The sequence below is a fragment of the Equus asinus genome, chromosome 3 (genome assembly GCF_041296235.1).
Source record: "Equus asinus isolate D_3611 breed Donkey chromosome 3, EquAss-T2T_v2, whole genome shotgun sequence".
NCBI classification, from domain to species: Eukaryota; Metazoa; Chordata; class Mammalia; order Perissodactyla; family Equidae; genus Equus; species Equus asinus.
The window spans coordinates 40,383,807-40,406,231 of NC_091792.1; the positions used below are offsets into that span (position 1 = coordinate 40,383,807).

At 39.6% G+C, this 22,425-nt stretch overlaps 1 protein-coding gene and 1 non-coding gene across 18 annotated transcripts in view; one reads left to right on the forward strand and one right to left on the reverse strand.

Annotated features, from left to right (window-relative positions):
• TRIM2 (tripartite motif containing 2) overlaps nucleotides 1–22,425 on the forward strand; it is a 151,105-nt gene that overhangs the window by 88,702 nt on the left and 39,978 nt on the right. For 5 of the 17 annotated variants that reach the window (XM_044767090.2, XM_070504923.1, XM_070504921.1 and 2 more), the window contains exons 2-3: nucleotides 9,813–9,997; nucleotides 14,382–14,619. In XM_044767090.2, coding sequence (XP_044623025.1) covers nucleotides 9,864–9,997; nucleotides 14,382–14,619 — 372 coding nt within the window. In that variant the 5' untranslated portion in view covers nucleotides 9,813–9,863. Of the gene's footprint in view, nucleotides 1–210; nucleotides 681–9,812; nucleotides 9,998–14,381; nucleotides 14,620–22,425 lie in introns of those variants that run through there. The other 12 variants (XM_070504925.1, XM_070504924.1, XM_070504922.1 and 9 more) reach the window with 7 other exon arrangements.
• On the reverse strand, nucleotides 7,018–7,120 carry LOC123284884 (U6 spliceosomal RNA). Its single transcript, XR_006526325.1, has one exon. It is a non-coding gene; the product is annotated as a U6 spliceosomal RNA (small nuclear RNA).

Sequence of the window (22,425 nt, forward strand, 5' to 3'; positions counted from 1 at the left end):
TTTAAAAATTTACATTTGTGTTTCAAGCTACCTGAAAAGTCTAAGAAAATAGATCATCTTTTTTTCTAACTAAAGGAAGCTAAGTGTGTGTTCTCACACTCACCCAAAACGCTCCTCTAAATTTGAACTTTTCATATTGAGGTACCCGACGCCTAGTTTTCTCTCTAGAATCTATTCTCCCTGCATCCCCCTTTTGCTTATCAGCACACCATCTTTCCGATTTGTAACGCGGTGCCTGTCTTGGCTGCGTTTCACCGGGAGACTGCACAGGTTGCCTCTCCCTCGGTGAATCGTGCGGGCACAGTCTGGTGATGGATCTCAGCAGCCTAGCAGGAGAGCATGGAAACAGCTGACTGCTGACTCAGAGGGAAAGCAAGCCACCCACGAATCTCATTGCAGCTCGCTGCTGCATCCCTATCCCATAATCCCTTGCTTGGTTTGCTGCAGTCTTTTCAACAGACGCTGAGTGAGAAAAAGATGTCCTGTAAGATAAAGATTGATTGGTTTGAATACCGAAAGGGGTCTCCCACTTGTTAATGACCCAGAAACATTCCTGCCGACTTTCCTGAGCCTTCTCTCCTTTCCTCCATTTTTCTCTTCCTCTGTTCTGTTCATGAACTGGCACATCACTACATAGAGCAGAAGATATGCTGGGCTTCTGATGATGGCTGCACTGCATGGTAGGGAATTTTAACCAGTCTCTTTGCATGGTGCTTCCAAACTTGAGATGTTAGCAGAAAGGTGCATTGTTCTTTTGGATTGCCGCGGAGCTGCAGCGACAGGCTTGGGAGAATTTAATTCTTTGCCTCGTTAATTAGTCTGTCTGCAGAAATGGGTAGGTCCTAAATGTTTGGATTGCTTAGTATTATTGCCAGGTGGATAATTGATTTCTCCTGCTGTCTCTGTTCGGGCTTTTTTTCCCCACTTCTCTCTCATGGTGATGCTGTATGCTCTGTAACTATAAGAGAGAAGGAGGCCCACTCTTTGCTTAAACAAAGGCATCAATTGAACAAGAACAGGGAGAAAGTCATGCAAGATTTTCTTATCAAGTTCCTAATGGGATCTGACTAGATGTTAAGTTTTACTAGTCTTTATTTTAATATGTATCTCGGCTTATTGTAAATAGGAGGTATTTTTCCCCGTGCATCTCTCTGTTGGGTACAAAGATGAGGATGAAATATTTAATTTGCAGGATCCCTTCCTCAATACCACAGGGTGGAGGAAAACGTGCGATTCGACCCTTCCCCCACTCTGTCCTCTGTTAGAGAACCCTGGGGTTAAGTGCCAAGGTTCCCAGTTACCATTGGAAACCCACTCATTTATTATGCATGACTCGACCCCCTGAATTCTGAATGCCATTGATGATCAGCAAATATGCAGGAGATAATTTGGGGGTTTTTTCTGACATTTTTTCTCTGCCTTTGAAGTAGACTCAAATCTGGGTGGAGCTCAATGGTAGCATTATACAGAAAAAAAAAAAAATCCTTGGGTTGGACCTTAGGTTTGCTTCCTGAAACAGTGGATATTATTTTAGTATCAGAGAGCTTTTTCTACAAGCATGCCCCACCCTGTCATTATTCCTTCTTGAGGTGGGGGGAGGATAGGAGGGCAAGTAGGAAGGCTATTTATTTTAAAAATTGAATATTAGTAAGTAGATTTCTGAATCAAAGGGTAAAATGTTTATTTCTGTCTTAAGAAAAGATTATTTCAATGTCACAGCTTTGAGGAACAGATCTAGAGTCAGAATGAGGCATTTAAAAAATTATTTAGTTTGTTTCTTTGGCTTAGATCATATTATGGCAGTTTTATTCCTGGGGAATAAATTGTTAGAGGTTTTTTTAAAAAAATTAGAATATGTGAGAAGAGCCGTTCGTTTGCCCAGATTCCTAAGTTGATTTCTTAAATATTAGGATTCAGTTCTGCCTGGTGTGAACCTATGTCGAGTGGAGTGCTTTTCATTATTTCCCTGCAGATGCTTTAGCAGCACTGTTCCTAACCCAGTGTCATGTTAAGTAATGCACGCCCCTCCCAAGCAAGCACACAATGAGAAGTTTCATGTGTGCTGGGGTGTGAGAAAGCAGCTTTCTGCGGCAGAGATGTAAGCAGTGGCCTTTCCTAAACCTCAAAGTATTTTTTTCCAATTTTCTCCTGCAAAGACACAAGTGATTTGTACTGGAAAGGTTAAAACCCAGCTGAATGTAAAAATATTCTCTGATAGAATGTGCTGTTTTGAGAAATATGAATGCAGCGTATATAACCCACACACTTTAAAAATGGAGAATAAAATCTATACACATTTTTCATCATAGTTAATCTTATAATCCTGAGATGATTTAATTTTCTAAAAATTTATATGATAACAAAAGCTTAGTGCATTTTGTTGCCTGTGAAATAAAGTAAAAATACTCATTCTTTGTCTTACTAAGAAATGAAAATGTCCTTCATTTGGATATCTTTAGACATTAATTTCTGCAAACTTATGACTTTCTTTTATCTATCTTTATTAAGTAGAAAAATACCCTAAATATGTGGCAATTTAAAAAAATTTAACTAAGCTTCATTTTTAAGACTCCCTTTGCCTCTTTTTCATTATCTCTCTGATAAAATTAAGACCTTAAGCAAACGTTTGTATGTATTAATGAAATGTATGGAAGAGAAATACTTTCAAACTTTAAAAAATTTGCTGCCAAATTATTTACTATCAGTTTTTTAAAAAAAAATTGTTACTGAATTACTTCTAATTGTGGCAAAATTATAATTTGCACACACCTGTAATTGCTTTTTTAGAAAATCTCTGATGCCACCTGTGCCTCTTTATCACTTATATAAGGATTTTAGTGTCAGAGTAGAATTTGGTCTATAATGGGTTGGCTCTTCGGGTTCTCTGAATATTATTATTGTGCAGGTTGTCTGAATTTAACAGATCATGTTTCCTCCTAGAATTTGGAGGTTTAGTTTAGACCAGATAATGAGGAAAAAATGAGCCCAGTATAAGTGTTCAAATAGCATCATTGCCTTCGATGTAACATTCGTTACTGCTTTTTGCATGCTAGTCTTTCTCCCTTCTTCTACTTTATCCTCTCCTGCCTTCATATTCTCAATCACCTCCATTCCTCCATTAATTGCTTTTTATTATTCTTCTTGAAAACGTATTACTTTAAGTAAACATTTATTCTAATCAACAGCAGAATTAAATAATATGCTTCCTATCCACCAGGGGCAAAAAGGGATTTTCTGTTACGTGGGCCTGTGTCTTTTGAAGTTCTGATGTAGAATAAATTCTCTTCCCCCTTCTTGCTAACCTCGCCCAGCCCCCAGAGTTTAGGGGCCTGGCTGCTCTCTGCCTTTTTTGTGATCCCAGAATATTCAGCCTCTTTGTGTCGTCCCCAAGGAAAGCAAGGGAGAATTGGCAGGATGATAGATGTGAGGAGAGGAGACCCCACTCATCTTGACTGTCCCAAGGTACTGTAAGATGAATGTCAATTAGCCTGACCACTTAACACTCCATCACACAGACCCAGCCTTCAGGAACTAAGAAAACCCCAAGCAAATCTTAAGAATTGACTGCAAAATGTGAGGACTTTTATGAAGAAGGCAATGGCAAACATTTATCTATATTCATGAAAGAGGTAGGGAAAATAGGCATAGATGTCATAAAGGCAGGTTCAAGCCTTGGCTTAAAAAAAAATTTCCATATGGTGAAAACCAGCAATCTAAGGAAGCTGTCGTACATCTGACCCTGGAAATAAGGAGAACCCTTGGAAAGCTTGGGCACATCCTTGCCTGAAGACAGAAGTTAAAGTGGATGGTCTCCTGTATGCCCCCCACAAACACACACATTCACACACGCTCACACATACTGTCAGGAAAGATATTGCATCTGGCCTTCTAATTTACAAAATAGCCCATTTGGGATAACAGCTTGATTTAACTGAAAATAGGTCACCCTGTTTTAATTTCACTGAAGATTGTCCTCCTTTCTTTCTTTCAGTTGAGTCCTCAGTAACAATACAAATTCAGTTGCAGGTGAATGACAATATGCTCATGAATTTTAAAAACTAAAAATACCTTGTTTCTTTAACCTGTTTTAACCTGTGCCTTGAACTCTAGAGGCAGCATATTGTGAGTTATAGATAATCCCAATGGTTCAAGATTTCCTTTCTATAAATGTACGAGAAAATTTTTAACTTCTTGGGAAGCTGATTTTAGCGTGTCCAGACTATTGTCATTGGCCCAAGAGCAATAAAAACTGCAACCATATTAATAAACTTAGCTAAATGGCAACAAAGTGAAGCAGTAACCCATGAATGCCATAAAAGTAAATATTAGAAATGGAATCTATGCCTTTAGGATGATATATAATCAAAAATGCTGCATCTTACCCACAAATCACATTAAAACTTTATTTTCCAAAGGAATCTTGACCTGTTTCCCAACCACGTTTTCTGGTCCAGCCAGACAAACTTTCACCAGCTCTCTCCCCTTCTTAAGAAAAGGGCTTCCAGTTGGGCTTTTCCCTTCCAGTCTTGATTCCTGCTCTTCCTCACTCTGGTGTCAGCAATTAAGAGTTTGGTTAGTTTTCTGATTTAAATGGTATAATTTGGGGTAGGAAATATGGTCTCAACCTTAGAATTGTGGATGCAGGCATTTTTCTCTCATTTCATCTCCTCCTATCAAGTTCTTCTTTCCCGTTTGGTCATAATTTCCACCAAGTTTTAGGAGATTTGAGAAAGTGAGCCAGGGAAAATATCAGAGATGACGTGAGGAAAGAAATGCTGGGACAGGATTTTTCAATGCCCAAGGATTTTATGTGATGGTTGCATTGTTTTTACCCACAACAAGCTGTGTTTAGTTGGCAAGCTGCCACTAGTAAGGAATTTATGTGTTAACCTTCATAGACTTTTTATTTCCACGCATGTGTGTCCTCAGTATTTCTCAATTTGTTTTCCTGCATTTGTGAGTGTGTTAAAATATGTCACTAAATATCTCCCCTCTGGATGATGGCTTTTGTTGCTCAGCATTAGACTATCACATGGGGAGGCAGGTAATGTCTGATGTTAAGTGAAAACGTTCACATGACTGGTAATGACCATGCTCTTTATCATGTAATTCAGCAAGTACAGCTCTTTTCTGCTACTGGGACTAAGTCCATTCCCATGTTATACTTCATTCATTCAGTTATTTAAAAAAAGAAAATGTGTCTACTATGTACCAGGCACCATTCTAGGTGTTGGGACGACTGCAGTGAGCAATTGGACAAAAATCTCTGCCCTCATGAATCTTACATCCTAGTGGGGTGGGAAAGGAGACAATATGCAGCAAATAGACAGCCTTCCCTCGGTCTCTGAGGGGGATTCGTTCCAGGACCCCCACAGATACTATAATCTGCAGACGCTCAAATCTCATATAAAATTGCATAGTATTTGTACATAGCCTATGCACATCCTCCTATATATTTTAAATCATCTCTAGATTATTTATAATACCTGATACAACGTAAATGCTATATAAGTAGTCGTTATACTGTATTGTTTAGGGAATGATGACAGGAAAAAAAGTCAGTACATATTCAGTACATACAGACGCAACCGTCATTGGTCTTTCAATCTGCAGTTGGTTGAATCTGCAGATGTGGAACCATGGATATGGAGGGCCAACTGTTACCACATACTATATTGGAAAGTGACCAGTGCTATGGAGAAAAATAGAGCAAGGATAGAGGGTAACAAGTACTAGGGAACTGGGGGGCAAGTTTCAATTTTAAACAAAATATTCAGGTTGCCAAGGTGATATTGAGCAAAGAGCTCAAAGAGGGAGAAGGGGAGAGAACCCGTCTCTGTAAGCATTATTGCTGCTGCTTTTCCGGTGATGAGGAACTTTAGCTAATCTTCCCACATAAGGGTTCTCATAGCCAGTTAACGTCAATATTACACTAATGTTGGCTATTTATGTAGTTTTAAAATGGCTCTTCCTGCCTCGGCTTCTCTATCATTTCCTTTCTATTGGCCTTTTGTCATTGTGTCTGGTGCCAGTTACCGCGCACGCAAAAGCTTCTGGGCTCTTTTCAGAGGCAAAGTCACCCCAGGCATGTTTTCACTTGCAGTCTCTCCAGAAATTGGTTTCACTGATCTCCAGCAGAAGAGCAGTTTTATATGCTGATCTCCTCTACTACCGTGCACTTATTTCTGATGGTTAGGTAAGAAGGATTTTTGACACTTCAGAAACCAAGATGGGGAAAGGAGACCAGCTGAGAATCTAAATAAGTATTTATTGCTTTTCTAATGAAAGAGACCAGACACTGCGGTAGTGCCCAAACACTTTGATTAAAGGCTGTCATATATTTTGTGTATATTCCTCAAGGCATGCTCACACTGATGGAAGGCTTCCCATAGTGCTTATCAGCACATTCTGTGCCTCCATTTTTCTAAGCACATTATCCCTTTAGGAGTAGTTAAATGGTGTCTTTCTATTGTGGATATCTACTTCTAGTCAGGGAATGATCATCATCCTGGCAAAGTCTCGGTTTGGGGGTTTTTGGGGATTGGAAACATTTTGTGTTGATTCTATGAGTCCTGAAAATCCAGATGTCTTCAACAGGTCACTTGTGACAAATCTGTAATATTGTCATGATTTTAAATTAGTACTAATGTGTAAGTTTAATTTACCAGTTAATACGAACAAAGATTTACTCCCACCCACTACAGTAGTTATCATAAAATTAGAATGAAAATTACAATGAAATGTTTTTATTTCAGCTTTGGAGAATGAAAATGTTGGCTCAGAAATTTCATTTAGTCAACGTATATCATTTGATTAAAACAAATGCTTTTTCCTCGCCCCGAATCCAAAATTCTAAGGTTAAAAAAAGAGTAAAATCCAATATTGTGTTTTCTCTCTGCTTTTTTTAATACCCAGCACGACTGATTCTTTCAAAGGGCAATATGAAAAATTTCAAAAAGCTATTCAAAATAAAATTATTTTAACTCATTTTAACTGAAAAGTTCGTAGTTTTTTTTTTTACGTATGGAGCACTTCATGAATTTGCATATTACCTTTGCTCAGGGACCATGCCAATCTTCTATATCATTTCAATTTTAGTGCTGCTAAAATGAACATTCTGTCAGTTTTATAAGCCACACACACATACTCACACACACACCAGTAAAGCGTTAAACTTGTTCAAGATTAGGTATCATTGACTTGTCAGATAAAGCGGAAAACTTGAAATGTGAGTTTTCTGATTCACTGATTTTACTCAATGACCTTGGCAAGTCATTTGAGCCCTCAGCTTTGGTTCCCTTATCTTAAAGGCAGACAAATCCATTCCTTCCCGCTTCTGATGTCATAAGGATGTGGTGAAAGCAAAGTGAGGACGTGCCAGCTGTCTGAGCTCCTAAGAGATGAGCTACATTTAATCCAATCAATGAATATCATTCTCTACTCTAGTTCTTGAGGGAGACTCAAAGTCTGGCAGATAATGCTGGCTAATTAGATAAGTCACACCCACCTGTTAACCTGAGGCAGTGAGTACTGTTTGAATGTGACACCATTGTAAGCAAGTGCTTTCACAAGGTTCTGTCTGTTTATTAATCATGCTCTTTAATGAACTTATCTAGAAGGTATAGAGTTGGAAAATGGGTGCATCACGTATGTAACTATACTCAAATATGTGCATTTTCTTAATAACAGTTGACATACTTTTTAAAAAAATTTGTGATTTGGTGGGGAGAAAGAAGAACCATCATATTTAGAAAAGAGTGTTTCCTTTAGAAAGTTTAGAATTGTTGGTTCTGTAAATATGGTATATTTCCCAGCTTCAAACACAGGTACCAGGCCAAGGTGAAATGTTATATATAAACCAAGCTTCCATACCACAGCCTTCTTAAAACTCAAGGTCAAAGGAGGTGTGGTGGTTTAAGGAGTGAAAAGGCCATGGGTTTTTACATTCTGGCAAACTTCTTAACTAAGCCTCAGTTTTTACAAATCTGTAAAATGAGAATAATATTACCTCCTGCCTAGGGTCATATTGAAAAGATTAACTACTTTTTTTTTGCAAAGAGTATTTCCATTGGGTATTGGAGGGCTGTGGACATCTTACCAAATATTTAGAAAATTAGGAAGTGAATTTTAGCTCAGCTTTGGGTTACCTCTTTGAGATGGAAGCCAGAAATTCTTTAAGGTGGTAAATGGAGCTGTGTTTTATGTCGTAACTTTTCACTCCCTTATTCTCTCAGAGGCCCTCTGCTTTCTTCTCCGTTGCCCCCGTCTAATTCTCCTTTTCTGGCACGATCCCTCACATTTTGAAACCTCCTCTGAATTAATTCATTTCACCAGATCGTTCCAATGTCCACATATGAATACCAACACACATTTCTTAAAATAATAGGGACTCCCTCTAGCCTTTGTCCCTGCTCCATGGCAAATACATGTTAGTATTAAATCTACAAACCTTTAGTTCTGAAGAAAACACTCTGAACCACATACAAAGTTTTTAATTAAAAATTTTAATTATCCCATTCCTGCATGTTAACAGTATGTAGGGGAGGAAAAACTTCCTCTACACACTTAAGTTCGGTGACTGAAGCCTGTGAATTAAACAAATGGAAGACAGATTATCAGGAGAAAAAGGTGTACACATTTTATCGATCTTTTATTTTTCCAAAATAAAATATATGTTATATTTTATTGAACTTTCTTGATTTAATATTGTTAATTTTAAATGCATGGGGGCTTCACAGAAAATAAGTGAAAACCCAAAAAAGCAGTTAGACCTGGGAGTTTATATACTATTTTAACAAAGGATGACAAATTGTGGAGAAGTGACTAGACAAAGGATAAAGAAGTTTGGACTCAAGAAAAGAGTTTGGACTCCAAGGGGTAGTATATTGTGTGAAAGTGACCAGGAAATGCATGGTAGATAAGGATTGTTAGCAAGGTTTATGCAGACTTGTCTCTGATGCCATCTCTGGTGGTTAAGAGTCTTCTCCTCTTCCTGGTATGGGAGAGAGAGGTACCTTCACAAATGGGAAATTTATGCCCTGCTTTTAGGCAGATGGAAGAGGGCAGAGAGCTCCTCCCACGTTTGCTGTTTCCCAGTTGCCCTTCTGCACATAATAATCCTTGTGTCAAAGTGGCATATTTGATTCACTTCAAGTACAATAGTTGGGAAAACATATTCTATCTTAATAAGACTATTCTATTTAATATAGACTATAATAAGGCTATATTTTAAGAAGACCATAAAATATATTTTCAAATATAGTCATGGCTGAAGGCCTGAACAGACATAGCCATGTAAGTATTTATCCCCTCAGCTGCCCCTGCCTGGAAACCCAGAAAGCATACCTCTTTGTACAACACACCTTCTTCTTCTTCTTTTTTTTTTTTTTTCTGCTTTATCTTCCCAAACCCCCCGTACATAGTTGTACATCTTAGTTGCAGGTCCTTCTAGTTGTGGGATGTGGGACGCCGCCTCAACGTGGCCTGACGAGCAGTGCCATGTCCGCACCCAGGATCCAAACCCTGGGCCGCTGCAGCAGAGCACGCGAACTTAACCACTCGGCCACAGAGCCGGCCCCAACACACCTTCTTCTAATATGTTTTGCTTGTGTGGCGAACATGTGATTATTTTAGTGATTTAGAAAACAAACAGGCAGCTCACAGTGATGAGGGTTGGTTATGGTCATTTTGAGGTCACTGACGTGGAATTCTACCTGTATTCATAACACAATGCTGCTAGTGAATGAGCCAAAGATTGATTTGCCCCTACAGATTGTTATATATTTTTCCGTTTGGGTTTTTCTGTCTGACAGCAGCAGCGTGCAGGGTCAAAGACAGCCGGCCTCCCATGCCAGTGGTCTAGGATGGCCAGTGAAGCAACCAACATCCCAAGTCCTGTGGTGCGTCAGATTGACAAGCAGTTTCTGATTTGCAGTATATGCCTGGAACGGTACAAGAATCCCAAGGTTCTCCCCTGTCTGCACACTTTCTGTGAGAGGTAAGCCGCCTTTGTGCGCGGAGAAGGCAGTTTCACAGACTGACCTCCTACAACCTACCACAGGGTTCCTTCCAGAATTCTACAGTTACCGCTGGGAGACAGAGCTTTTGTACTTCTGTTAGACATCTAGAAACATAGTCACGAGCTGTCAACAATTTACTTTATTTCAAATAATTACAAGAGGAAGAAAGCAATCTAGTAGCTGCTTTTTCATTTCCACGGTAGATGGAGCATTAGATATTTTAAATTTTAAAAATTTTCCCTTTGTTCTTTGTGACACAATTTTTGCCAACCACAGTTCTCTCACAGAGGATATTTGGTGATGGACAATTGAAAATGTATTGTTTCCTCCCATATAAAAAAATCAGGTAAAATACCTGCATATATGAGGCATTAGTTAAAAGGAGAGATCTTCCTTCCAAAGACACATCAGAAGACACATGCTAATGGCACATTTGAACCCGATGATGTTTCAGATGAAGAAAAAAAACTGTATCTATATATGAAAGAATTACAAATTACCTGAAGATGCACTTTACTATATATAAAAATACACTCCCTTATTTATCTTTCTTGAATAGTTTTTTCCATTGAGTTAATCAGTTATCAGAATACACATTAACCCCCTTGCTTAACTTACCACCTAAGCAATGAAGCCTAAAAAGATTATTAGTAATTAGTTTATCTATGGCCTAACTTAAATACTTCCCTAGTAAGGCTACATATTTTTATTAAAAACAAATATGGTAATTATGTCATAGCATTTTGTTAAAATACATTTTCTATTATTATTTAATGCACGTAATTAAAATGCTTTGCTTCTTGTTATAGAAGAGAAAATTGGTATTTCCAGTGGCTTTCAATCAATGCTAATTACGTTTACTATCCAATTTAACATACACTTGTTAGCTGATTGAACTTGCTTTGAGTGATTTACTTTAGACGGTCTCAGTTGCAACAGGATAACCACATCCTTGGTGGTGATGGAGGGAGGGAGAAGGTGGATTTGTTACTGCTAGTTGTAGCTTTTTGTTTGTTTTGCTTTCTTTGTTTTGGGTTGTGGGTTTTGCATGGGTATGTAGAGTTTCTGTTTAATGGTGGTATGTAGGGCACCAATACTTTTTACTTTATTCATTTTATACTTTGGCTTAAGTACCTTGTAATTCATATTCCCAAATAACTAAATGGAGAGTGATTTTTTTTCCCCCTCACTCAATGGGCGTAGCTAAAACACGAAGACCGGCTAATTGTTCATGTGTCCCTGGGCTCCCCTGTAAGATCATAATTTGATTTTCAGCAGTTGACAACTGCTGCAGCTCTGGAACTCTTTATATACAACACCAGAGCCACTGAGTCTGAGCTCAGCAGAGCTGCCCCGTTCCCCAGTGTTCAGTGCCAGTCGATCCATTGTTTGGTTCCCATTTCCTTGCTCTGACAGGTGAGAAGCAACACTTCTGGGCTGCCCTGGGTCTGCTCCATGCCTTCTTGGTTAGGTCTAGCCCAGCTCACTTCCATTCTCCATCCAATAGCCAGTGGTGGAGATTTTCAAGATCCTACATGGCAAGTCCCTATGGAATGCTGTGTGTTAACATTGTTTTAGCATCATGTGCATTGAATTTCCTTTCAAAGGTGCTGGTGACTTTCCTTAAAATGAGAAAATTTTGTTTATGTAGAGACAAAACTTCATGGCTTGTCTCCCTGTCAGGAAAGTGAGCCCTGGGACCCCTTACCTCCAGCTCCTGCTGGCCATGCACACCAGCTGCTCAGTATCTTCTTATAGTCACTCTCTTACTCTCACATCTTCGAAATGGCATCAGTGGGACCTGGAAGGAGCTATGGGCTCATGCAGCTTACACAGTCCCTGGGCTCATGCAGCTTGCAGCCTAGTGGAGGAGCCAGTCATTAACCACCTACTCACTCAGATTAGTGTGAAATTAAACCAGTGACAAGTGCTATGTATCAGAAGTACACGGGCAACCACATAATAGGGGAAGTTGCTCTAATCAGGGCAGGCTTCCCTGCAGAAGTGATGATTAAGCAGAAATCCCAAGGATAAGTAAAAATTAATTAAGCAAAGGGAAGTGAACAGGAGGAAAGAATTTCAGGTATGTGCAAAGGTGCTATAATAAGAGAGGCCAGCACACTTTGGAAGAACTTAAATAAGCTCACTGTGGCCAGTGTGCAGCAAATGAGAGGAAGGGACAGGAAATGCCCAAGTGCCAGATCCTAGAGGTGTGTTATCCACATAACCATATACGGATTCTTGTCTTCGTTGTAAGACCAGTAGAAGCCATGGAAGGGTTTTCATCTTCGGTGTGAGGGGGAGGAGATTTAATGGCTAGTTTTGAGTTTGGAGAAGGCTAGTCTGGTTGCAATATGGAGAAAAGTTAGAGGGGTACAAGGGTGGATGACAGTGTACCAGCTATAAAGCCAGTGCAGAAATCTAAGAAAGGGTGGGGTAGTGCAGATGAAGAGAACTGGAAACATTGGAAAGGTATATAGGAATTTCCAGGTTTTGGTGATGGGTTGGATGTGGAAAATGAAGGATAGTGAGAAAATTACTGTTTTAAGAATGACTCCTAGTGTCTGATTTGCTTAGATGAATGAATGGAGGTGCTGGTCATTGAGAGAGGAAGAGGATACAGTTTGGGGAAAGATGCTGGGTTTGGTTTTGGACATGTTGAGTTTTAGGACCTTTGAGACATCTAAGGAGATGTGAAGAAAGCAGTTGGTGTACAGATATGGGACTCAGAGGAGATATCTGTGGGAAGAAATATAAATGTGGAGGTGTTAATGTTTATAGTCACGCACATGAGTATACTATCCCAGGGAGAGAAGAGGGCTTACGATGGAGCCTTGATTAACTGCAAACAGTGTTGACTCAGTAGAAAAGATAGAGCAGAGAGGAGGAGAGCCAAGTGAGTGTGTGTCATAAGCCAAGGGAAGATAAAGTTTCAAAAGGGGGGAAGGCAGACAGTGGTCAAGTTTCACGAAGGCTGCTGAGAAGGCTAGTGAGATAGAATTGAAAAATGTCTGTTGGGTTTAGATGTCATTAGTGACCTTAGCAAAAGCTGTTTTATTTCTGGTATTGATTTATTGCTGTTTACTTCTGTGTCATAGGGAAGGTCATTTAACCTCCTTGATGTCAGTTTCCTCATCTGCAAAGTAGAGGAAATGGGGCAAAATCAGAGGTTTTTGAATTCTGTTTGGCCGAGAAACAGGGAAGCATTGTATAGAGTAGTTATTTAGAGCATAGAGTCTGGTACTAAATTGCCTTGATTTGAATTCCTGCTCTGCCCCTGAGCACTTAAGTCCTTTGGACAAGAAACTTAGGCTCTCTCTGCCTGTTTTCCCGTGCCTAAAGGTGATCACAAGAGTACCTATCTCATAGCATTGTTGGAAGCACTTTGAATCGAATGAGCAGTATATATGTTAGTCATTATTAGTGATACATTTCACTAATCAAATGAATTACGTTGATGCCTATTGAGAAGCAGGACAAGATCATGTCTCTGAGACTCTGGGTCTCCTATTCTGCTTCAAATGAAACATTTCCACTTTGATGGGTTTTTTAACATCTGAGATGTGCTTATGATTTTGTATGTGAAAAGAGTTTCAAAGCTAACAAAAAAGTTTGATATGTTTCTCCCCATTGTAAAAGTCCACAAACTTGTGGACACCATGCTAAATATTCTAGACCAGTGCTTCTCAGTTTTTGTTTTTGTTTTTGTTTTTGTTTTTTTGCTGAGGAGGATTAGCTCTGAGCTAACATCTGTTGCCAATCTTCCTCTTTTTCTGCTTGTGGAAGATTAGCCCTGAGCTGACATCTGTGCCATTCTTCCTCTGCTTTATACATGGGTCACCACCACAGCATGGCTGATGAGTGGTTTAGGTCTGCACCCGGGATCCAAACCTGTGAATCTGGGCTGCCGAAGCAGAGCACACTGAACTTAACCATTACACCACAGGGCTGGCCCCATCAACTTTTAATGTATATACAAATCACCAGGGGATCTGATTCATTAGACCTGGAGTGGGACCTGGGATTCTGCATTTCTTCCAAGCTCCCCAGTAAGGCCGATGCTGCTCATTGGTAGACCAAAATTTGTGTGCCAAGACTCTAGAGAACACTACCAATGTCAATGACATTATTGTTTTCCTTGAGCATAATCATTTGCCTGATCAGTTGACAGGGCCTGTGTGAGAACAGGTTACTGCTTGGCTTCTGAAATACTGTTTTCTTAGTAGAGGAGACCGTGAAGGGCGATTCTGTAAAGTAGCTTGTGTAGTCACTGAGAACATGTATGGTACCTGTGAGAAGTGGCAGCTCTGCTCCGTGAGCCGCACTGTGGTGACGGTCCTCCTGCTTCTGCTTCTGCAACAGGTGCCTGCAGAACTACATTCCCGCCCACAGTTTAACCCTCTCCTGCCCAGTGTGCCGCCAGACCTCCATCCTGCCCGAGAAGGGGGTGGCCGCGCTCCAGAACAACTTCTTCATCACGAACCTGATGGACGTGCTGCAGCGAACTCCAGGCAGCAACGTTGAGGAGTCCTCCATCCTGGAGACAGTCACCGCGGTGGCTGCGGGAAAGCCTCTCTCTTGCCCAAACCACGATGGGAATGTAAGTGGCAGCACATCTGCTTTGTTTTGAGTGGGTTCTGGGCAGTCAGAGGTTATACATTGAAACAGAACTCCACCTGCAAAACGAGTAATTAAAAAAGATTTTTACCAGTCCTCAGACTATTTTGCCTGCTCACTTTGTCTGACCGAATTTATTTAAATAATAAAATCAATCTTCATTGTGTCTACTTAGCACAAATTATGGATTTCCCCGGGAGAGCAAACCCGTAACTGTTTGCAAGCTGGGCATACTTTGACCCACATAAACATCTGTGTAATAAATTATGGGTAAAGATGTGATAATAGAGAAGTTCTGCAAATTGAGAATGATTATTAAAATGTTAATTAATTACAGGTCTTTATTTTTCTAGAGGGAAATTTTTCTCATGCTCCATTAGACCCTATTCCTGAATAATAATAGAATTTGAAGATATGTGAATCCCTAATAGCAGATTATAGATTATGGATTCCAAACATATTCCCTGCTACCGGCAAGCTCAGTAACTGTTATAAACTCAGGAGGGCCTGTGTGTCCCGTCAGATAACTGACTGATGATAGCTAGGTAACCCGAAGAGGCTGCATTGGGTAGTGGCTGGGAGCGCTGGCTTTGAGTCAGACTGCCTGATTCAAATCCTGCGCTTCAACATATTCCCTGGGTCAGCTTTGGCAAGTTTATTAAACTCTGTGTCTCACTTCCTCATCTGTAAAAAGAAAGTAATCATAGTATTTACCATATAGGATTATTGGGAGAATTAAATGTTCCAGTCATATGAAGCATATAGTAAGCTCTTGATAAATGTTAGCTGTTAAAATTATTTCTAATTAATGACATTTCACTTTTCTCTTTATATAATGGCCACTTCAAAAGTGTTTGGAACTGCTTATAATATAAGGCCCAGGTGTTATAAAACCACTGAGGCAACAAGAGATCATTAGAGCAAAGCAATAATTATTAGCCATAACTACTGTTTCTTTACCTCTCTCTCTGCCCACTGTGCTGTAGCCTCACTGGCCTCCTGGAACTTGCCAAGAGGTGTTCCACCCTGGGGCCTGGCTGTTCTCTGTTCCTCATGCCTGGAATGCTCTTGTCTCCCTCGTATGTGGCTAGCTCAGTCTTACCTTTCATGTCTCAGCTCGGATTTCTCCTACACAGCAGTCTTCTCTAACTGCACTATCTAAGGCAGACCACCTCTGACACCCAGGTACCCGCCATCTCATCACTTTCTTGATTTTCTTTATGGCATTCGCTACGCTCTGGCTGCCTTCATCTGTGTATTTGTTGACTTACTGGTCTTCTGGCTTTCCTTTTAGAAAGTGAGCTCCAGGAGGCAGGGACCATGTTCACCATTATACCCCTAGCACTAAGCACAGTATCTTATACATGACAGGGTAGAAATAAACAGAGACCAACCAAATAAGAACAAACAAAGGCTATTTATTCAGTTTGTTATAACAAGGAGTCAGCCACCATCACTTGTGTTTTGGCAGAGACTCAAAGGCAGGCAGAGGAGTGGGAAAGCTCTGTAGTGGAAAAAGGGAAGACTTCGTGTGCGCTCTGATTAGAAGCTGTTGGCATGGGGAAGCTGGAGGTGGGGCATGCTGTGTGATTGGTTAGGAGCATATATTTGGCTTTCTCTGGTTGATACTAAGTTGGAAGTGGGTACAAAAATTAGGGAAGCTATCAAGTCCTAGCCATCTGGGGCCAATTGTTAAGAAGTTATTGTTTAGCTTTTTGGATTGTTACTAGAGATAGCAGTCTGACTTCCTACTAGTCTGACTTATAGCAGCCTGGCTTCCTGGGTTGTTCACTGTAGATAAAGGGGTTGGTTACCTGGGCAGGTTGAGGGCCAGAGTTCGATTTTTATATATGGTGTGGGCATTGTACATTTTCATATTCAGTCTCTGAGAGGTCAGTCAGTACATATTTGTTGAGTGAATGTGCCAGACACCAGGCTGGGCTTCTTACCCACCACTCTGCAAAGTAGGTGTTAGTTACCTTCATTTTATAGATGAAGAAACTGAGACTTGAACAGTGTAAGTCACAAAGCTAGCTGACACATCATAAAAGCTAAACCAGAAGGAGATAACATCCTAAGCTTTTCGGTGGCCAAAACAAGAGAGACATTGTGGATTATGTATCTTTAACTATTTAGTTGAAAGCACACCAGGCTATCAATAACTAGATTTTCCACACACTGTACTCCAGGGAGAGTTACCATGTAAGTTTTGTAAAAGGAACTTTAAATGTTGCCTTCAAATGCAGTTTGAGCATTTTCCTTATGACCGTTTCTCACACTGACTCTCAGTGAATGCCAAGGGTGTCTCCTCCTAGAGCTAACATTCTCAACTAGTCTGGGGAGGCATTTCTATCAGGCACATGGGTCCCCTTAAAGTGTAGTCCAACACGGAGCAGTCTAGAGATCTCACTTGACAGGGGAGTAAAGTTTCAGAAACATTAGGAGAGCTATTGTAGATACTGGTCATGTAGAATGAGAAATAATGACAACTGGAAAGATTACATCAAAAAATAAAGATAAGAGGGTTGTGGAATTCAGGAAATAGCTGGTAGCTCAGTGCAGCTGGAGCATGGAGAGAGGAGCCGTGGGGGCAGGAACACAGATGGGCTGGAGGGATGAGCATGGAAAGATAGATGGGGAGAGGCTGTGACGAGCTATGAATATCGTTGAGAAAATGTGTGACCTAAATTCCATAAGCAGAGGGGAAGCATTAAAACCTTTTAAACAGGAGATGGAGATTTTAGCCGTATTATGGAGGAATGGAGTAGTGGAGACTGGAGGCTGTGACACCAATTCTGAGTTTACTGAGTTGTGCACATGAAAGATGATAAAGAATGGAATGAGACGAGCATCAATGGACTTCGAGAAGAGAGGATGAATTCCAGAGAAAAGAGTACTTTCACCTAAGAATCTGCTTCCCCAAAATAAAAAGGCCTATGCTAAAATCTATTCAACTAAGCTACTAAGAGTGTGAGAATATGAGCAATTAAAATCAGTCATATACTAGGTGAGAAAAAATCAGTATATTTTCTTATTGTGTAGACCACGTTCTGGCACCACTGCAATAAATTACATTCGTAACTTCTGTTACAGAAGACACCCCAGCTCATTCTAAAAAGCTCATAATTATTTGATTAAAGGAAACAAATAGCAAAATTAGACTATTTACAAAATATTGAAAATGGAAACTTCATTAAATGTATAGGATAAAGTCAAATCTGTACTCAGGAAATTCTATAGGTTTAAGTATTTTCCTTTGTTTAAAAAGAGATCATTTCAAGAAGTTAGGAAAAGAACAACAAAATAAATAAATGGAACATGAAAGAAAGAAAATAATAAAGATAAACTTAGAGAGTTTGAAAATAATAAAACAATTGAGTTGAATAAATCCAAGAGCTGAATGTTTTTTAAAAAAATTAGTGAAATGATCTGACATCTGATAAAGCAACAAAGGGAGAAATATTAATAAATCAAATTAGGACTAATAAAGAGACATCAGGACAGATAAAAAGAAGATTTTAAACTGAGTAAATCAATGCTATGTGCTAAAGGCTAATATATTCAAAGTCTGAATGAAATGGATGATTATCTAGGAAATTATGAATGATCAAGAAAACTTGAGTAGACTGATAATATTAAAAGAAACTAGTAAAAGTTAATTTAAAACTGAATTCCGTCAAACCTCTATAAAGCAGATATGATTCATAGCATATACTTCTGGATCATAAGAAAAGATAGAAAGCTCCTCAGTTTACTTAGGAAATACTCATAACCCCTGATACCAAACTCTAAGAATGAAGACAGACAAGAAGAAAAGTATCAATCATTCAGTTTATGAAAGTAGCTGTGAAATTCTTAATTAGAATACCCCAGCAAATTCTTACCATATAAGAGCACTTACTTACATATTAAGAAAAATAGGAATATTGCAAAAGAAAATGGGCAAAGAACTTAGAAAATTCACAGGGGATATATAAATGGCTAATAATGGTATGAGGAAAAAAATGTTAAGCCTCACAAATGGTTAAATCTTCTCAAATTAGCTACAGTTTTTAAAAAAGCTAATAACCAGTGCTGATGATGGTATGGTGAGACATTTTCATATGCTCTGGGGAGGCTAAATTGCTCTTGAGGAAGTTTATGTCAATTTGGCAAAATGTAATGAGTGTTTTACCCAACTGCTTATTTTTTAATCTAGTATTTCCTCGAATACAATTATTTCTAAGGAAATAGCCAGAGATAAGAATAAAGATTTGATATAAGAATGTTAATTGAAATTTTTGTATTACAGTAAAAATTGGAAATCATCTAAATGTGCATCATGAGGGAAATGGTTGAATTACGGTAGATCCATATAACTGATTGTTGGGTAGCCATTAAAACTGATGTTTTGGAAACAAATGAGGCTTATGCCAATATATGTGAATATGCTTGAATGTTTATATAGAGTTTTGTTTGTTTTTTAATTAGTAGACTGCAGAATAGAATGGAGAGAGATTCTGTGCAGAAGGGACAAAGTGACAGAGAGAATGGAAAAGCAGAGAGACTGTTGTTCTCTGTATCAACCCAGAGTTCCCAAGAGCCAGGAAGTGGTGGGTGATGGGCAAGAGAGGAAAAAGGGCCAGGTCTTGGAGGGCACTGGATGCCATTCTAAGGAACTTGAGTCTGTCCTAAGTCATGGGGAGCTATTAAAGGATGTCAAGCATTGGAATGCCCAGTTGAGATTTGCATTTAGCTCATTTCAAAGTAGCTGGAGATGTGATGGGGGAGGGAGGTAGATTCAAAGGGGATGAGTGTGAAGCTGGGAAACCACGTGGGAGCCTGCTGGAATAATCCGCAGAGGGGGACTCATCCAGAGCAGCCTGAGCGAGACTGAAGCAGTGGGCAGTGTAAGAGTTGGTTGGGTGGGTGGACTGGTCGGGAGAGGATGACTCCCAGCTGTCTAGCTTGGGTGCCTGAGGAAGCAGCGGTGCTACCAACTGAAATAGAGGGTGGCTCTTTAAAATTACTATGAGTTTTGATAAAATAGCACTATCCATCTTAGAGAAACTTTGGAAGGAGAAATCTATTGTCCGTGCCTGAAAGACGCATAGAAAAGAATTCCCAAAGGTATACTTCCTGAGCATCCCTGGGCAACAGAGACCCTTGGATGCCACAGGCTGCTAAACCGAAACACTCTTAGAGATGCCAATTCTAGCAAAGTTAAAGAAAACTTTAGATTAACACTTTCCCCTGTCTCTCTACCAAACGTATCACATCAAATCACATTCAAAATTAACTCTATCTAAAGAGTTTGATCCTCCTTGAGGTGAATGAAGCTATTTAAAGTATGCTTTGAGCACTTTCTCTAGGCTGGGTTATTACGAGTCTTTGGAATCATAAAATTTATAAACCAGCAAGAGGCCTTGGAAAATTAGCAGCGCATGTCTTGAATCTTTCTATTGTTTCATCATAGATTGTAGGAGTTCACTCCTGCGGCTTTGAAACAGGGGTCCTCATTGCATATTCAAGCCAAATGCATGCAATATTACAGATAAATTGCTGCAGTTAATTGCCATGGGTAAATCTTTAAAAACAACTCAAGCGTCTGAAGGTTAATAAAAATCGGGTAATTAACAATAAAGCAGGATGTTGCAGTCATAAACAGCCTGGTGCTCATTAGCACATGTGGATGAAAGCCTGTCATTTACTTTAAGTGCTGTGACACTATCTGTCTTCTAATTAAACTGCCATGGCTGCATTGTCCAAATACAAAGAAAAATGGGAATAATGGCCAGTGATTTAAGAGGTTCTTTGCACTTAAAGCAGACATTTGAGCTCATGCCTTGCAGTCCCAGAACACAAATGATTGTTAAACCCTGTTGTTGCTTGCTTAGGCGCCTTACTAATGAGGATGTGAAGAAGTGCAAAAGAGAGATCCTCATTAAGAATGCCCTGCCACTAACAAGTCTCCACTTCCAGAAGCCTCAGGGTTGGCTGCAAGGCCCTGACCATCCTTTTTCAGTATGTTAGTAATGCATATAGTGCTGCCAGCTTCTCTTCTAATGAACACAAATGGTGACTACCTGTCAACAACAATAAGCTCATCCTGGCCTCTGGCCCACCCTCCCTTGGGAGCACCAGCATCATCTCACTCAAGATGGATGAACTCAGCTGAGTCGCAAACCTCACACAATTAACTCTCAGCTTGAGTCAAAGCTGTCAGAACCCCAGCACAAGCATTTGATGATGGCTAGTTGTTGACACTTCAAAGTGATTTCAGGGCCTTTACTTCCCCAGAAACACTGAGGATACTGAACCAGGGACAGTTATCCAGGTCTGCTGCTGTCTCTTGCTGCAATCAATTTTTTTTTAATTGAGACAAAATTCACATAACATAAAATTCAACATTTTAACCATTTTAAAGTATACAATTCAGTGGTTTTTAGTATATTCAAGAGATTGTACAAACATCACCATCATCTAATTCCAGAACTTTTTCATTATCCAAAAAGAAACTCTGTACCCATTAAGCAGCCACTCTTTATTCCCCCCTACTCTTGACCCCTGGCAACCACCAGTCTAGGTTCTACCTCTATGGATTTGCCCATTATGGACATTTGATATAAATGGAATCCTACAATATGTGATGTTTTGATTCTGGCTTCTATCACTTATCGTAACATTTTCAAGGTTCATCTATATTGTAACATAAATCAGAACTTCATTCCTTTTTTATGGCTAAGTAATATTCTGTTGTCTCGACATACCACAATTTGTTTATCCATTCATCACTTGATGGATGTTTGGGTTGCTTCCACTTTTTGGCTATTATGAATAATGCTGCTGTGAACATTCGTGTACAAGCATTTCTGTGGACATATGTTTTCAGTTCTCTTGGGTATATACCTAGGAGTAGAATTGCTGGGTCACATGGTAATTCTATATTTAACTTCTGAGGAACCACCAACTGTTTTCATAGCAGCTACACCATTCCCACTAGTAAAGAACGAGAGTTCCAATTTTTCCACATTCTTACCAACACTTGTAATTATCTGACTTTAAAAAAAAAACTTAACTTTTTGAGTCTAGCCATCCTAGTCAGTGTGAAGTAGTATCTCATTGCGGTTTTGATTTGCATTTCCCTAGTGACTAATGCTATTAAGCATATTTCCTTGTGCAAATTGACTATTTGTGCATTTTCTTTGGAGAAATGTGTGTTCAAGTCCTTTGCCAGTTTTTTTTCGAGGAAGATTAGCCCTGAGCTAACGTCTGCTGCCAATCTTCCTCTTTTTGCTGAGGAATACTGGCCCTGAGCTAACATATGTGCCCATCTTCCTCTACTTTATATGTGGCATGGCTGCCCCAGAGCGGCTTGACAGGTGGTGTGTAGGTCTCCATGCGGGATCTGAACCAGCGAACCCCGGGCTGCTGCAGCAGAATATGTGAACTTAACCGCTTCACCACCGGGCTGTCCCATTTGCCAATTTTTGAATTAGGTTCTTAAGTTGCAGGGGTTCTTTATATGTTCTGGATACTACATCCTTATCAGACATATGACTAGCAAATATTGTCCCCATTCTTTTCACTTTCCTGGTAGTGTCCTTTGATGCACAAGTATTTAATTTGATTAGGTCCAATTTATCTATTTTTTCTTTTGTTGCTTTTGATTTTGGTGTCACATCTAGAAAACCATTGTCAAATCCAAGGTCATGAAGATTTACCCCTACATTTTTTTCTAGGAATTTATAGTTTTAGCTTTTACATTTAGTCATTAATCTATTTTGAGTTAATTTTTGTCTAAGGAGTG